Source organism: Callithrix jacchus, chromosome 9 (genome assembly GCF_049354715.1).
Source record: "Callithrix jacchus isolate 240 chromosome 9, calJac240_pri, whole genome shotgun sequence".
Classification (NCBI taxonomy): Eukaryota; Metazoa; Chordata; class Mammalia; order Primates; family Cebidae; genus Callithrix; species Callithrix jacchus.
Window position 1 is genome coordinate 56,960,653 of NC_133510.1, and position 17,795 is coordinate 56,978,447.

Below are 17,795 nucleotides of genomic sequence, written 5' to 3' on the forward strand. Positions count from 1 at the left end.
ATGGCTTTTACAAGAAAAATTCTACTTTTACTACTAGTCAAATTTTTGTAAATTACTAAATGTTTTAATACAAAAAATTACCTGCCAAAATTTCGGTGTTTCGTGCAGCTATTGTTTTAACTTTTATTATTCCTGATTCGGCAGCCTGCAATAATAAAAATAATTAGAACATAAAATTTACTGTCAAAATGAATTACCCACAGAAAATAAGTCATATGTGATAGACAAAATATCAAGCACAAATAAAGTCAGTCACTATCGCCTTTTTAGTTTTCAAATCATTAGATACTAAGCTCAAAAGTGACATATACATTAAATGTAATAAAATATGATTAATTCGATTATTCACAGGCAAACCCTACACCCCAACACGTTGCCTTCCTCCGCCTTAAGGCATATTGGAATACCTCAATCCCCTGCAAATTTAAATGTTGTGAGAATAAAAATAACAAACAAAAACAAAACCTACTGAAAATGATTAGGCTCTTTTTCCCCATTTCAAGCCTCCTCTCCTACTACCACACACACAAATTGTATAACACTGCAAAATCAAGTAAAACTATGGTGTTGGATTTTTTTTTTTTTTTTTTTTTTGGGCAGAGTTTTTTTGCTCTTGTTGCCCAGGCTGGAATGCACGATCTCGGCTCACTACAACCTCCACCTCCCTGGTTCAAGTGATTGTCCTGCCTCAGCCTCCCAAGTAGCTGGGATTATAGGCACTCACCACCACACCTAGTTAATTTTTATATTTTATTATTACCATGTTGGCCAGGTTGGTCTCAAACTCTTGACCTCAAGTGATCCACCTGCCTTGGCCTCCCAAAGTGTTGGGATTACAGGCATGAGCCACCACACCCAGACCTGTGTTGGATTTTAAAAGCTAGTTTTCTTTTTTGAAAATGAATAACCAAGCCTTCACTAACCAAACCTTCATTAACCATAGTATGTTTAGCTGGCAGTACTGCTAGTCTCAATTGAGCTGTGCTCTAAGTGTAAAATACATACTAGGTTTCAAAGACTTAGTATAAAAAAAGAATATAAACTATCCCCTAAATATTTATACTGATTACTTGTTGAAATAATATTTCAAATTATTAAGTTAAATTATTAAAATTAAATGTCTATTTCTTTTTACTTTTTTCCTTTTTTTTTTTTTTTTTAAGAAATAGAGGCTTGCTTATTGCCTAACCTAGAGTACAATGCCATAATTATGGTTTATGACAGCCTCAAACTACTGGGTTCAAGTGATCCTTCTACCACCATCTTCTCAGTAGCTCGTACTATAAGCACATGCCACCATGTCCAGCTAATTTTTAAGCTTTTTTGTAGAGATAGGGTCTTGCTACATTGCCCAGGGTAGTCTTGAACTCCTGGCCTCAAGCAATCCTCCCACCCCAGCCTCCCAAAGTGCTAGGATTACAAGCATGAGCCACTGCATCTGGCTTTTTACTGTTTAATGCAGTTAAAAATTACATATATGTATTACATCTATAGCCCATGTTATAATTCCATTAAAGAGTGCTGACACATAATATTGATATATTACTTTCATCATAGAAACTCAGGACATTTTTACTATTTAGAAACATGCTATTTTATACATATACTGTTATCTATACCTCCAAAGACAGTAAGTTTGTACTGTAAGAAGTTACATGTACAAGTTTTCCTATTAATTTGCTTGCTACTTGGTCATTTATTTTCTCTCTTACTGCTTGCTAAGGGACAAGTGGTAGCAGTCTCTAAAGGTTTAAAAATAATTATGTAAGAACACCAGTATCCTATGGGCTGTTAGTCTGACAAACAATGAACTGATGTCTAAAATAAAGAACACATTGTAAGCTATACCATGTGCAGTAGGCTTCCATCATTTTGTTGGCTCCAAGCATGTCAAGCCCTTGTTTGTGTTTGAGGAATCTCTAACTTCATAAATCTTGGTGCAAAACAGAGCCCATCTCCCACTATTAACATTGAAAATGCAGATGCTTTTTCACATGCCCTGCTGGCAGCCTGTGCTTACCTATAGAGATGCACCCACCAGCAATTTTGAATGTGGAGCCTAGTAACAAAGAGCAGAGACAATAAAGAATTCTTTCTGATGACAGCAATAGTGAAAGCAATATCTAGTTTCCAAAGGCGGCAGAACCAGCAGTGGCCTGGAGTGACCAGAAATGCAATCAGCAGCATCCAGTCACTAATCAGCAGACACAGCTATAATGGTCTTGCTGGCATGAGTTTTGCTGTGGTTCTAGTTGTTTAGCCTCCCCTTTGTTCATGTATTTTTTCTAGGGTTAGCTCCATCCAGCCTTCTACCAACTCTGTGCACCATTCAACATACTATTAGTAAAGTTTATTTATGCTTAAATCAGCCGGAGTCAGTTTTCATTGCTCACAACTAAAAAGCCTAATAGATATACTAGGACTTATTTCTAAAACTTTAGAAAATGGAAAGGTCCCAAATTAATTAATATGTCTACTAGAAGAAAAACACAGTCAAAATGAATTACCTCAGGGAAAGATTATTGGTTTTCTGATTAACTGAAGCAGTGTATATTAGAAACACCAGAAGCTTTTAAATGAGTCCTGAGGTCCTGATATCCTGATTGCAACTCAGTTAAATCAGAATGACTGCTGGTGGGAGTCATCCATCAATTAAAAAAAAATGTTCAGGTGATTCCAAATACAATAAAATTTAAGAGACTACAGCAATAATATGGGCAAGAGATGATGATGGACTGGCCTGAGATTGTTAGTGACAGAGATGGTAAGAAGTGATGAGATTCCAGATATAACCTGAAGATGTACAAACCATAGCAAATTTACTACTGTAAAAATTAAATTACAGAACTGAAGTTATTATGCGTATTTTGTAAAAATTCACACACCCCATCTCAAATTCTCTTAGATCAATTTCTTACTGAGGTAGTGGAAATTAATCTGCAGTCACTGAAATTTCTTCCATCATCATTTTCAAGTTTAACTTCTCACCTTTCTCACTATGGCCCTATATACCATGCATAGGCCCAAAGTCAATATGTGCTTTTGCTCTGGTGCCAACAGAAACTGATTAAATTGAACCATTATAATTATTAATGTAATTTATCCAGATTTTTTGAATTCTAGTCAGTCAAACCTTAATGGTTTCCAAAATCCATCCTGTAGCATGCTAGATGATAGATGTCAGTAAATGATATCAAATTCACCAGACATTATTTTGATTTCCTGAGATGGAGTTGAACCATCAATGTGTACACATGTCTAATCAATATCTTTACACATACACACAATAAGGAGAAGAAAACGGAAGTTTGTTTTTCGTTTTGAGACGAGGTCTTACTCTGCACCCAGGCTGGAGTGCAATGGCATGATCACAGACCACTGGAGCATGGACCTCTAGGCTCAAGCAATCCAACCATCTCAGCTTCCTGAGTAACTTGGGATCACAGGTGCACACCACCACACCTGGCTGATTTTTAATTTTTGTAGAGACACGGTCTCCCTATGTTACCCAGGCTGGTCTTGAACTCCTGGGCTAAAGCAATCCTTCTGTCTCAGCTTCCCAAAGTGCTGAGATTATAGACGTAAGCCACTGTGCCTGGTCAAGTATTTTTTAAGCAGTTTCAAAATGGTGTTTTAAAAGATATGCAACTAGTATTTTCATGTCTAAATTCAAAAAATTACCAAAAGGACTGTCTGTCGTCTTAGATATAATTAGACTATCTCATAGCTCCTCATTTTTAACATCCAAGTTTCTACTGTCAAAATACTTTGGAATTTATCATCTTATTCTCTTAGGCACACTGTGTTGATGGAAAGTTTCACTATCAATGTTTATTGATACGCTTGTATATCACTTAGGTATGAATTAAGACTAGCCTACATCTTTAAGGGTATTCTGTATGAACCGAGGTATTTACAATCAGATTTCCTTCTATGTACCAAGGATATTAAGTGTGAAAAAAAATCATTAACTTCTTGCTTTAGAAGTATTCCCTATTTTGATCAGATACCATGTATATAGGTATGGAAGGTAATCAATTGCAAACATGGTTATTTTTTCCCTTAATTGATACTCATGCAAACAATAAAAAAAGGAAGAAAAGATGAAAAAAGTTCTACAGACTTGAATAGAGATGGTAAGTAAGTAATCTAATCTATTGCTGAGGACAATCTGAGTTGGAAAGAATGCCAAAGTCTTAAATACTAACGCAGCATTTAATATTTTAAAATTCATCTTCTGAAGAAACATTTTCCTCTTTTCTCAATACCCTTTGCTGACTGCTTTTCTAAGACCACCTAGAATATCCCTGACCTCATTTCTCACTGGGTAAACTCTTCCTGTGTAATACCATAGAGCCGGCCCTCTGTATCCACTGGTTTTGCATCTGCAGATCTGAACTATTCGGAGCAGTGGGTGGAATACACACACACAAACACATTTTAAAATGCAGTGTAACAACTATTTACATAGCATTTACACTCTATTAGGTATTATCTAGAACTGACTGAAATTACATGGGAAGATATGCACAGGTTATGTGCAAATATTACAACATTTCATATCAAGAACTTGAATATCCTCAGATTTTGGTATTCCCTGGAGTCTCAGCTTCCCAAAGTGCTGAGTATTCTCTGTGGTTCCTGGAACCAATCCCCTGCAGATACCAAAGGATAGCTGTAATTCCATGGTTTCATTTACTTTCTAACTGATAAAGACATCTAAAGTATATTCCTGTTCCTGATCTGTCTCCTATACTACAGAAATTATTAACCTAAATATTTAAAAGACACCTTAAATTCAACATGTTTAAAATAGATGTTATCAGCCAGAAAAACCTATTACTTCTCTCTACAATTTCTATTTTTCTGAACAGCAGCATCATCCATCCAGTCACTGACCAGATACCTGGGTTTTCTCACTCAACTCACAAGTCTAATCAGCCACAGTCTTTTTAGTTAACGTATCTTGTACTTTTTCCTCAAATCTCATTCCCACACTTTAGTTCCAACACTCACTGTCAACCTAAATGAAGACATGTCTCTACCTACAATCCTGTCCTCCATCCATCCAACTGTCTCAATTATTCAATGATCCTAGTGCCCACTCTTACTAGTATTTCTCAAAATTGAGTTCAGTAGTATAAGGAAAAGGACATCTCTTAAAAGGAAAAAATAAGCTATGGACCTACACAGTCACTGACAAATTTACATGTATGTATAAATACAATCAGGAATATACTCTTTACAGCTTTTAAATTACAATGCCAACAAATTCACAAATGAAATACAAACCCAACTTAGTACTAATTTAATGTGATAAATAATGCTTTGCTGAAATTAAACCACTAATAACAACAAGATGATAGCTGTAGACTTATGGTGCAGGTGCTTCTGATTTTGTCACCCTTCTAGTGTCATACGCAGTGATGGAAATCTTTTCTTCCATCACTTTCTTCTATGACAACTACTGAAAAGCCTTTCTACCTTTAGTACTGTATACGGCTTGAACCTGTAACACGTTATCTTATTCATCTAATTATGTATCTTCATACTGCCTATAAGAATGATGAAGACAAAAAATATCTCTCATTCATCTCTCTATATTACTAATGCCTATCCCAGTGCCTTTCATAAGTGTTCCTAAGGGAACAAATGGAAAGTTCTAAATATACCAAAAAAACTTGTTGGTATTTTACACACACACACACACATACACACACACACACACACACACACACACACACACAAACTGTATCTACAAGTGCCAATTCTAACTCGCTTTAAAAGGGGAGGGAGAGGGAGGGACTTTACTGCCTCACTAACTGAAACATCCAGAGGAAGTTTGATCCAGAGATTTATAATGTCATCAGAGCTGCAGTGTCACTTATCTGCCATTCTCTTGGTTTTGCCCTGTTCAATGGGTAGGTTCATTCTCAGGCTGCATCCAACCTTAGCAACAATGGCTGCAGCCATTCCACGTCTCAAAATTTCATATGACACTATTTTGAAGGAGAGAAAAGGTCTCTTTCAGTAGCTCTAGAGAAAGAAAGAAAAAAAGTTTTTTCTTTCCCAGAAGCACTCACTACCATCATGTAACTTGCACAGGAATGGAGGGAGGTGGGGTGGGAAGCAGTTGGGAGGATTTAAAGTAGACTAATCTATGCCAGGAATGGTGGTTTATGCCTGTAATCCCAGCACTTTGGGAGGTCAAGGCGAGAGGATCATTTGAGCCTCGGAGTTCATGGCCAGCCTGGGCAACGTAGGGAGATCTTGCCTATAAAAAAAAAATTAGGCAGACTTGGTGGTATCAGCCTGTAGTACCAGCTACTCAAGAGGCTGAGGTGGGAGGATCACTTGAGTTCAGGAGGTCAAGGCTACAATGAACAGTGACTGTACCACCACACTCTGGCCTGGGCGACAGAGAAAGACCCTGTCTCCAAATAAATAAATAAAGTAGATTAAGCTAATCATGGTACTCTGGAGTTAGGAATGAAAATCCAATGGGTTGAAAATGAGAGAAGAACATAGCCTACCACGGAAGGAAGCAAAAGGGAATGGATGGTAGCAGAGGAATTAACAAATGTCCACCCTAAAACTGTACAGATTTACATACACACACACACACACATGTGAAGTTCTTTAAAAGGCTGTTTTCTTTTCCCACAAAAATTGCTGTTCTGCTTGCTTTTGTTTTTGAGACAGGGTATCACTCTGTCAACCAGGCTGGTGTATAGTTACCCTTTCATAATTCACTGCAGCAATGAATTCCTGAACTCAACCAATCCTCCTGCCTTAGCCTCCCACACGGCTGGGACTAGGCACACACCACCACATCCAGCTAATTTTTTAGTAGAGATGGGGGTCTTGCTATGTTGCCCAGGCTAGTCTCGACCTCCTGACCTCAGGTGATCTTCCAGTCTTGGCATCCCCAAGTCCTAGGATTATATGCATAAGCTACCCACCCAGCCACTGCTGTTTTTAAATAACAAATGTATTTCACGACTTCTATAAGAATAAAACCTTGATATTAAAGAAAATTTACTAAAGGTCCAATTTATTTATTCACAGGACACAGCATGAAACAAGAGCTAAAGAAGAAATGTGAGGCTGGGCATGGTGGCTCATGCCTCTAATCCCAACACTTTGGGAGGCTGAGGCAGGTGGATCACTTGAGGTCACGAGTTCAAGACCACCCTGGCCAACATGATGAACCCCTGTGCCTACTAAAAACACAAAAAAATTAGCCAGACGTAGTGGTGTGCACCTGTAACACCAGCTACTCAGGAGGCTGAGGCAAGAGAATCACTTGAGCCTGGGAGGCAGAGGTTGCAGTAAGCCGAGATTGTGCCACTGCACTCCAGCCTAGGCAACAGAGCAAGACTGTGTCTCAAAAAAAATGTGAAATTCAAGTTAATGGCAACTTAGATAAAATAATGTACTAATGAGACACAAGAGAGATATGGAGCTGCCTCAAGATTTGTGATTTTAGATGTCAGGTAAAATCAAAAGACCTGAAGTTAAGTGCACACTGGGAGTACTTGATACATCTAGAACAGCCCCTAGGTGACAAAATGCTCATAAGACAATTAATACATTGAAACCATTACAATTTTCTTCTGTAACATTCAATTATTTCACAACCCTAAAAACTTGTAAAAATATATACCTATGTGACATTCTATTCTAGAATCTAGCTTCTAGGAAATAAATAAAATTTCCTTAATATATCAAATAAAAGAATGGAATGCAGATTACATGTAGAGAGCTAAAAATGTATACATGGTATGCCTCCTTAGGTGGTATCCTTCCTTTTCTTAAAAATCTAATCTTTAGCTGAGTGCAGTGGCTCATGCCTGTAATCCCAGCACTTTGGAAGCCCGAGGCAGGCAGATCACGAGGTCAGGAGTTAGAGACCAGCCTGGACAACATGATAAAACCCTGTCTCCATTAAAATAAAAAAATTAGCCAAGCATAGTGGCAGGCACCTGTAATCCCAGCTACTCGGGAGGCTGAGGCAGGAGAATCGCCTGAAACTGGAAGGCGGAGGTTGCAATGAGCTGAGATCGCGCACTGCACCCCAGCCTGGGCAAAAGAGCAAAACTCCATCACAAAATTAAAAAAAAAAATTAATCTTCAACAAGTATCTAATTAGCACCTCCTAGGTGTACAAATGCTTTATACTATAGTGAATAAAAGGATAAACAAGATCTAATACTGATCCTTATGGAATAAAGAAAATGAAAATATACTTTAAAAAACGATAATAAAAGATAAAATATAAGAGGTATAAGAAAATACCTAATAAAATAAACTTAGGTGGAAGTTAAGAGAGCAGAGGAAAACATACTAGATTCACAAGCCTGGGCAGGAGTTGCAACTGTTTTAGCTCCAGCAACTAGTTAGCACTCAGCACACAGTAGGTGTTACTATTAAGAAATTACTTCATGAATGAACAGATAAATAAATAAATGAAGAAAGAAAATTATCTGTAAAGTGGATTCATTCACCTAACAAATCGATGGGCAACATTTAAAGTGGGGTTCAATGAAGGTAGAATTTTAATTAAAAATAAAAATAAAAATAAAAAAGAAAGATGAGGGGAGGCAATTCCAAAATAGCAAAAGGGCTTTAGAAGCTGTAACACGAGGTCAGGCGTGGTGGCTCATACCTATAATCCTAGCACTTTGGAGGCTAAGGTGGGCAGATCACCTGAGGTCAGGAGTTCAAGACCAGCCTGACCAACAGGGAGAAACCCCATCTCCACGAAAAATACAAAATCAGCCAGGCATGGTGGCGCATACATGTAAATCCCAGCTACTCAGGAGGCTGAGGCAGAAAAATTGCTTGAACCCGGGAGGCAGAGGTTGCAGTGAGCTGAGATCACGCCATTGTACTCCAGCCTGGGCAACAAAAGGGAAACTCTGCCTCAATTAAAAAAAAAAAAAAAAGGAGTTCTCTGAAGCATGTGAAAAATATTCTAAATGTGTCTGATGGGCAGCTGGAAATGCAGATCTTTGCTCAGTAAAGAGAACAGAATGAGTGAAGTAGATTTAAGAGTCATCAGCTTCGTAGCAAGGCCAGAAGTGATAGGAAAGAATGATGCCAAGAGGGTGAACATGGAGAAAGGGAAGATCTGAAGACAGAACCTGGGAGACCCTTATTTGTATGTAAAGAAAAGGATGACCAGGCACAGTGGCTCATGTCATGCCTGTAATCCCAGCACTTTTGGAGGCTAAGGCAGGTAGAAGGCTTAAGCTCAGGGGTTTGAGACCAGCCCAGGCAAAATGGTGAAACTCTGTTACTATGAAAAATATAAAAATTTGCCAGCTGTGGTGGCATGTCCATATTGGTCCAGCTACTTAGGAGACTGAGGTGGGAGGATCATTTGTGCTTGGGAGGCAGAGGCTGCAGTAAGCTGATATCGCCCACTGCACTCCAGCCTGAAGAAAAGGAAGTGGAATACTGAGAGGAGAAACAGGGAAGTACAACGTCACAAAACTAGAGGGTTCCATGATGGCAATAATCAACAGTAACAAATAATGAAGCAAGGTAAACAAATAAGAACAATAACAAAAACAAGCAAGTTGTAAAGGCATGTGCGGCATGGTATAACGGAAAAAGAGGATTCACATGGACTCAAATCCCATTTCCACCATTTTCCAGCTTTACTACCTTATGCAAATTACTAAACCTGTCTAAGCCAGCTTCCTCATCTGTAAAATAAATATTTAATACAGCATGTTGCATTAGAATCTAAGGATGCAAAGTTCCTAGCCTAATGTGAAGGCAACATTTTATTAAACCTTGAGTTAACTTCCTGAGAATAAAGGCAATTTCTCAATTATTTCCATGTTCCCTGCTGTGCTTTTTTAAGAGACTCATAAATTTCTGTTAAATTAAAATAGTAACAGCAAAACCTTCTACTTTATACATGGTTGAAAATATTAAGCTATACTTAACATTAAAAAAAAGTCAAATTTTGAAATATGTCTTCCTTTCTGGTTTATAAGTTAGAGACAATGTCATTTTTTTTCTGTCACCAAAGTACATTTATTTCAGCTTATAGATTTCAACATATAAAGCATATATTTATTATACTTATAGGAGAAAGAATACAATGTCAAGAGGAAAAAACTACAATACATTATAAAATACTAAATCAAAACAGATCCCAAGTAAGCATGTACAGATTATCAAGCCCTCATCTTCACTGTCATAAGGTCGTGCAAATGATGTATTAACCTAACCAGGAAAGTCAATGACATTATTCACAGTCCGCAAACATCTGGTTAAATAGCAAATCCTGTCACAGTAAGTAGAAGGCATCTCTTTCATCAGGGGTCTCCCAGCCAGTTAACAAAGAAAAACACCTGGATACTGAGGAACTCTTATCACAAGACCTTAACACAAAAACCTTTGCTGTTTTTCTGCCAACCAATTTCTATCAGGCCTGAATGGGCAACAGGAAACTTAAAGTACACAGCCTGGGAAGACTATCTGCACTTAAATTATTTATACCCTTACTGATTCTGCATCAATTAAAAAGAGAGAAATGAAATCTATCCAGTACTCGAATTCTGACCACCTCAACTCAAATGAGCTTCTTTCTCATTACTCTTCTACCACTCATTACCTGGACTTCATCATCCTCTACCACTGGGCAATCTGCAATGCAGTATTCCCACTACTGTCTCAACTCCTGTCCTAGCTCTCACACTCCCCAAACCCACTGCTCTTTGATGAAATACGTGCCGCTAGCCTTTAATCCTCCCATGATCTTCCAATCAGTCCAAACTATTGGCTTTCCTTCTTTGGGACTCCTACCTAGATCTCACAATCCATCATCATGTCAACCACTCTTCCTGCCAAGACTCCTAGGTGTTCCAAGACAATTTCTCCTCCACTTCTCCAAAGTGATCCACTGCTCTCCTCAAACTTCTCACTCTCTACTTCGACAAGCTTGTTTACTATCTTACTAAGAAAGCAGAGGCCACAGACCAAACTACCTACAACTTGTTGCTCTCTTCTTTCAAATTTGTCACATTCAAACCCAGTTTTTCCTTTGTCCTTCTTCAGTCAGAAGATAATGTGTCCTTTCTCGGCTTGAAATCCTGTTCATATACTTACGCCACTGACACTTCAGTTTTCTCAAGGATCTTCCTCTAACAACTTTTCCTTCTCTCCTCTATCTTTAACCTTAGTCTGCCCAGCAGCCTTTTTCTTTAATGTTGTTGTTTCCCAAAGTTCCTTTTCCAATCCTGATATTTTTCACTCTATACATACAAACTTTTGGGCCCATTTCATCCACTTCTATGGTTTCTAATCTTAATTATAAACTGATATGCCTAAATTTGAAATTCTAGACCTCCCTCTTAGGTGCCAAACCATAATTTCCAAACACCTACTGGTCAGTTCCACTTGGATGTCACACATAAATCTTAAACTTAATATAATGACTACTTGGCTGGGCACAGTGGCTCACACCTGTAATCTCAGCACTTTGGGAGGCCGAGGTGGGCGGATCACGCGAGGTCAGGAGTTCCAGACTAGGCTGGCCAACGTGGTGAAACCCCTTCTCTACTAATACAAAAATTAGCCAGGCATGGTGGCATGCACCTGTGATCCCAGTTACTCGGAAGGCTGAGGCAGAACTGTTTGAACCTGGGAGGCAGAGGCTGCAGTGAGCTGAGATCATGCCATGGCACTCCAGCCTGGGCAACAGAGCAAGACTCTGTGTGTGTGTGTGTGTGTGTGTGTGTCTCTCTCTCTCTCTCTCTCTCTCTCTCTCTCTCTCTATATATATATATATATATATATATATATATGCATATAAATGACTGCTCATTTTCTCCCAAAACATTTCCTTCTCTTTTATTTCTTCTCTTAGTGATCCACCTAGTTTCCCAGGCCAGAAACCTGGGAGGCATCACACATTTCTCTCTCTCCATTATATAAAAGGTTACCATGCCTTGGTAATTTTTACCTTTTCAATCTATACTCTTTCTTTCACTACTAACACAATGCAAGCAACCTTCTGTCTATGTCCACTACTGCTTCAATACAGAGAATCAACGTTTTGTAAACTTTGCTCTCTTTGCTTCAATCTCAATACCCTCTAATTCTTCCTACCAATGGTCAATTCAATGCTACTAAATATCAATTTGATTATATAACTCTCTTTCAAAAAGCTCTGGCAGAGCCTGGTGGCTCACACCTGTAATCCCAGCACTTTGGGAGGGTGACTCACACCTGTAATCCCAGCACTTCGGGAGGCCAAGATGAGCAGATCATGACATCAGGAGATGGAGACCATCGGGGTCAACATGGTGAAACTCCGTCTCTACTAAAAATACAAAAAGTAGCTGGGTGTGGTGGCACATGCCTGTAGTCCCAGCTACTCAGGAGGCTGAGGCAGGAGAATCACTTGAACCCGGGAGGCAGAGGCTGCAGTGAGCCAAGACTGGGCCACTGCACTCCAGCCTGGTGACAGAGCAAGACTGTCTCAAAAAAGAAAAAAAAAGCTCTAATGGCTCCAATCATCTTCAGTATAAAATGTATTTTATGAGCTGGGTGCAGTACCTCAGCCCTATAACCTCAGCTTTGGAAGGCCTAGGCGAGTGGATCACCTGAGGTAAGGAGTTCAAGACCAGCAGCCTGGCCAAATATAAAAATTAGCTGAGCATGGTGGTGAGCGCCTGTAATTCCAATGCTTGGGAGGCTGAGACAGAAGAATCACTTGAACCTGGAAGGCAGAGGATGCAGTGAGTGGAGACCATGCCACTGTACTCCAGCCTGGGTGACACGAGTAAAACTCTGTCTCAAAAAAAAAAAAAGGTATTTTACATGGAATACTAACAACATGTGCTAATTCCTGTGCTAGGAATGACACCCCTCCTTCAACTTCCAGTGTCAGTTAGATCTCCCTCATCCGTGCCTGCAAATAGGAAATAATCAAAACGTTCTTATAAGGCTTCAGAGGTCTCTTCCTCTGAAGGCTACTGAATATCAATTACATAGAACTGATGATAGAAGGCTTCAAAGTAATGTTTAAGGCAAGGAAAAAATTTCATACAAATATTCCCAAACTGGCTAGTACAGTTGTACTAAAAAAAAGTTATGCTGCTAAAATATGAAGATTTATATATAAGGACTAAGAAAAATAGAAAAAAAGAGGAAGAGGTTTATTGCTGATAATATCAGCAATAATCTAATCACTACTTTTATTATAAAATGACAGAATAAAATCACAGCCACTACAACAACAATATACAAAGGACAGAATAATAAATGAAAATAGTATGGTAAAAATACCTATGTAGAATTCGAAAGTCAGTAAGTAAATGTCAGTAAATAAGGCACTATCCTTTATCAATACTCTTTTATTCGTTTTCTAACAGATTTGAAATCTTTAAATCCAACTTATTATTAATTTTAAAGAAGAACTACATGGCTAGCCTGGGGATACACCTATAATCCTAGCACTCTGGGAGGCCAAGGTGGACAGACTGCTTGATCGCAGGAGTTGGAGACCAGCCTGGGCAATATGGTGAGACCCTGTCTCTACAAAAAAAAAAATACAAAAATCAGCAGTGTATGGTGGCATGCACCTGTAGTCCCAGCTACTCAGGAGACTGAGGTGAGAGAATCACTTGAGTCTATGAGGTCAACGCTGCAGCAAGCCAAGATCCTGCCACTGCACTTCCAGCCTAGGTGAAAGTGAGATCCTGTCTCAAAATACATACATACATAAATACATAAATAAAATAATAGCCAAGCACTATGGCCATAAAAGGTAGAAATTACTAAAAATTTGAAATAAAGACTAAATAAAAAACATCTCACTTCATGCTACCTTATTTTAAAAGCACTGGGGAAGGAGACATACATTCCGAAGCACATACACAATTAGAACTGTGTTACATTAAGTAGCCTTTGAATAGTGCAGAATGAGTATTTTCCAGAAAATGCCTGTGAAGACACTGGGAGAGTGTTAACTAGCAAACCAGTCTATAGATGGAACAGTTTCTTAGACTTTGCCTTAAAGTTTATTTAGCATCCAAAGAGAAAAATAAAACCAAAATCTTACCAGTAGTTTCTTAAAGAACAAAAGCCAAAATTTGGCACTCCCATTAATTTAATAGGGAAAATTTAATTCAGCCAAAATATTTCTTGAAAATCAAAGGTTTGTCCTAAAACATCATCATAATTAGGCTAATGGCTGTGTCTTTGTTTTAAACCCATGACAACGTCAAGATCATTTTTCAATTTCTAAAGTAGTGCCCATCATTAGCTAAGAAATCAAAAAGGTTTCATTTAACAAATTCTTGCAGATATGTACCATATAAAAAATTATTTATCAGAGAAAATCACAAGAATTACTTTTGCTATTATCTCAAAGACCAGGCGCAATTACAAAATCTCTCTCTAGCCAGTGTTCAAGTAAAAACTTGTAAGCTTTTTTGTTAGCTTGTTTTGAGACAGGGTCTCGGTCTGTCTCCCAGGCTGGAGTACAGCGGCATGATGTCCGCTCACTGCAGCCTCGACTGCCTGGGCTCAAGGGATCCTCCAGCAGCTTTCAGCAGGGCACAGTGGTGCACGCCTGTAATCCCAGCACTTTGGGAAGCAGAGCTGGGTGGATCACTTGAGCCCAATTCAGGAGACCAGCCTGCCAGAAACCCCGACCCTATATATATATATATATAAATTGTGTGTGTGTGTGCATGTGTGTGTGTGTGTGTGTGTGTGTGTAAAATTAGCCTATCGTGGTGGTATGCACCTGTCCCCAGAACTCGGGAGGCTGAGGTGGCAGAGTGACCTGAGCCGGGGAGTTCAAGGTTGTAGATCGCATCACTGCACTCTAGTCTGGGCCACAGAGTGAGACCCTATGTCCAAAAACAAAAAACAAAAAAAATGTAATAAATGGCAATTATATTCCCAAGCTAGACCACAACAGTCTGTAGAGGAACCACAGTTTTGTATGGATGATTAGAACTGTGAAGTCAGTTTTATAAATTATTGTTGAAATTACAAAATAGTGTTAGATATTTTCTGAATGAGAGCATTTCTCTTACAATTAAAACTTAATTCTTTAAAGTTCTCTAAAACAGCCTAATTCTTCAGATTTACTTGTTATAACTTTCAACAGAGGCATAAAAAAATAATGAAAATCAATTATTTCACATATTGAGTATGTGAAATAAAACATTTCGTAACAGCCATCTTTCAAAAAGTGGCACATCTGGTTTCCATCATTGGGTAATATCTACTTAATTTATTAAAGAAATACAAGATGGAATTTGTTGAAGACTGATAAAACCAATGCTCTTACAGAAAAGTTAATATTCCTCACAAGCCTAAAATCCAAAATTTATTGGTCAAGTTCTAATTACAGAATCTTCATAATAATAAAGGTACAACATTTAAATAAGTATGATAATCTGAAAACCCTTGGTGAATTTTTAGGGCAAATAGTAAATGAAATTGCAGGAAAATCAAACTACCTTTAATAGAAATAAAAATAAAATGATTACCTTTAGAATAATATCGCAGACCTATTTCAAAAATGAGGAAAAAACTTGAGCAGAGGTTATTTATTTATTTATTTTTGTAGTTTTGTTTTTCTTTGAGACGGAGTCTCACTCTGTCGCCCAGGCTGGAGTGCAGTAGCACGATGTCGGCTCACTGCAACCTCTGCCTCCCGGGTTCAGGTGATTCCCCTGCCTCAGTCTCCTGAGTAGCTGAGATTACAGGCGCCCGCCACCACACCCAGCTCATTTTTGTATTTTTGGTAGAGATGGGGTTTCACTGTGTCGGCCAGGCTGGTCTCAAACTCCTGACCTCGTGATTGGCCCACCTCAGCCTCCCAAAGTGCGGGGATTACAGGTGTGAGCCACTGCGCCAGCCCTGTTTTTTTTTGTTGTTGTTGTTTATTTTTCTTTTTAGAGGATTAAAATGGCATTTTAAGAGACAAAACAAACAGTAACCAAGTGTTAAGCATTTCAACTCAAGAAGTATTTGAAGAATTTAATTTCCATGTATTATTAACTGGAGTCTCTTTAATAATACCCTTTTCCTCTTACACCTTTCCCATACATAATACAAAACCACCCTTTAACCCTATTTTAGAGCTGAAAACAAACAAAAAACCCTGAAGCTCAAAGAGGTTAAAATTTATTGCTAGAACTTAAATTCAGTTGTATTTGCTCTGGCTGCAAGCCCAACTTCCCACTACAGCACTGCTCATAGCAAGGGTAAACATAATTCTGTGGATCTTTAATATTCCTAATAAATTAGGTGGATCTGAATAGTTCATTAACACGTCAAAGGATTTATACAGAGCTAAGTGTTTCCACTGATATATGCCAGAAAGAAAAGTGTTTCCAATGCAGTGATATGCCATAAACGTGAGGATAACAGGTTTCAACACAGTAGGTAAATATTCCTTTTGGGGAGCAACAAACAGACATTAAGTTTTGAAATTTTGGCTTGGCCAGTTTCAAATAAGAAAAAGGCCAGAAAAGGCTAGTGTACAGTACACCTAGCTGGATTAACTGAGCTCTCTCCACGAACTTCACTCCTAAACTGTGAGGACAGGAGCGGGGAGAAAATCAAAGTGCCCCAGCCCTCTCCAGTGGAAACTATAAAAAGCCCTTGTGGAACAACCCACCGACTCACAAATCTGGAAAGGGGAGAACCGAATGAAAATTACACAGGACTACAAACTGGGGTGAAGCACTGTAACAGGACCAGGCAGGCTCACAGTGCCTTCACCTAACGTCGCCTGAAGCTTACCTCCTTGACAGGTGGGAATTTCTTCTTGCACTCCAGTGACAAGGCGCGCAAGTCGCTCTGCATATTCTCCAGCAGCTTCTTCACCGCCTCGGGGCTATTGGTGCCAGACATGATCCTCCAAGATCCCAACCAATTTCCGAGAGTTACAAACAAGCTCCGGCACTGTCAGCTCCTTGGGGCCACCGGCAGCTCCCTCCCGGCGTCTCTGGCCCTTCTGCAGCCCGCTTCTTGGTCCCTGCAGGGACTCCGCCGGGCCCTGGACTGCGAACCCGGAGCTTGCTCGAGCGTCCCCCAGCAGCCTCCCCGCAACACCTCCGGCTTCTCTCGGAGGCGCCCCCACTGTCACCCCGCCCCGCTAGGCTTCGCCGACTCTAGCCGAGGAGCCCACAAAGCGGGCAGGTCCTTCTGCTGCCACGGGCCCAGCCACACCAGGTGTCACCAGCCAAGCTGGCAAGAAGCTTCAGCGCCAGCTCCCTAGGCCCCTAAAACTCGCCGACGCCATTACCCTTGTCGCCCACAATTCCGAGCGCTGCCGGGACACGTCAGCTGCACTTCCGGGCACCGTGGCCTCCGCCACCGCCGCGGCCAACCCCGACTGCGGGCCGTCGGCGGGGCGTGTCGGGGGCGTGGCCATGCTCGGCAGGGTTCCGGGTGGGCAGCGATTTCCCCAACCCCCCCCAGCCCCACCCCCGGCATAAAGTAGGCTAAAGACGGGGTTTGTGGCGTCAGGATTCGTTTCGTTTTCTTTAACAAGTACCTGAACACAGCATCCGAGTAATCCTTGGCATGTGTCTTTGCGTATGTTTGTGTTAAATTGTATTTCGGTGTAAATAATTTGCTTCCCTGTGGATTAATCTTAACGTATCTCCTCCCGCTTCATTTCGAATATCTGGACTAGTGGCCCCAAATCAGTGGCTACCTTCTGTTAATATTTTTTTTCTTTAAGCGCAACTGTTAATATTTTTTTTCTTTAAGCGCAACTGTTAATATTTTTTTTCTTTAAG

At 39.7% G+C, this 17,795-nt stretch overlaps 1 protein-coding gene across 4 annotated transcripts in view; it reads right to left on the reverse strand.

The window, feature by feature from the left end:
- The window catches only part of MON2 (MON2 regulator of endosome-to-Golgi trafficking), a 130,982-nt gene extending 113,667 nt beyond the window's left edge, over positions 1-17,315 (reverse strand). For all 4 annotated transcript variants that reach the window (XM_002752681.7, XM_002752680.6, XM_054238325.2 and 1 more), the window contains exons 1-2: positions 16,792-17,315; positions 82-145 (exon numbers count right to left, since the gene is read on the reverse strand). In XM_002752681.7, the coding sequence (XP_002752727.1) occupies positions 82-145; positions 16,792-16,902 (175 nt within the window). In that variant the 5' untranslated portion in view covers positions 16,903-17,315. The remainder of the gene's footprint in view (positions 1-81; positions 146-16,791) is intronic.
- Between the last annotated feature and the right edge of the window lie 480 nt (positions 17,316-17,795).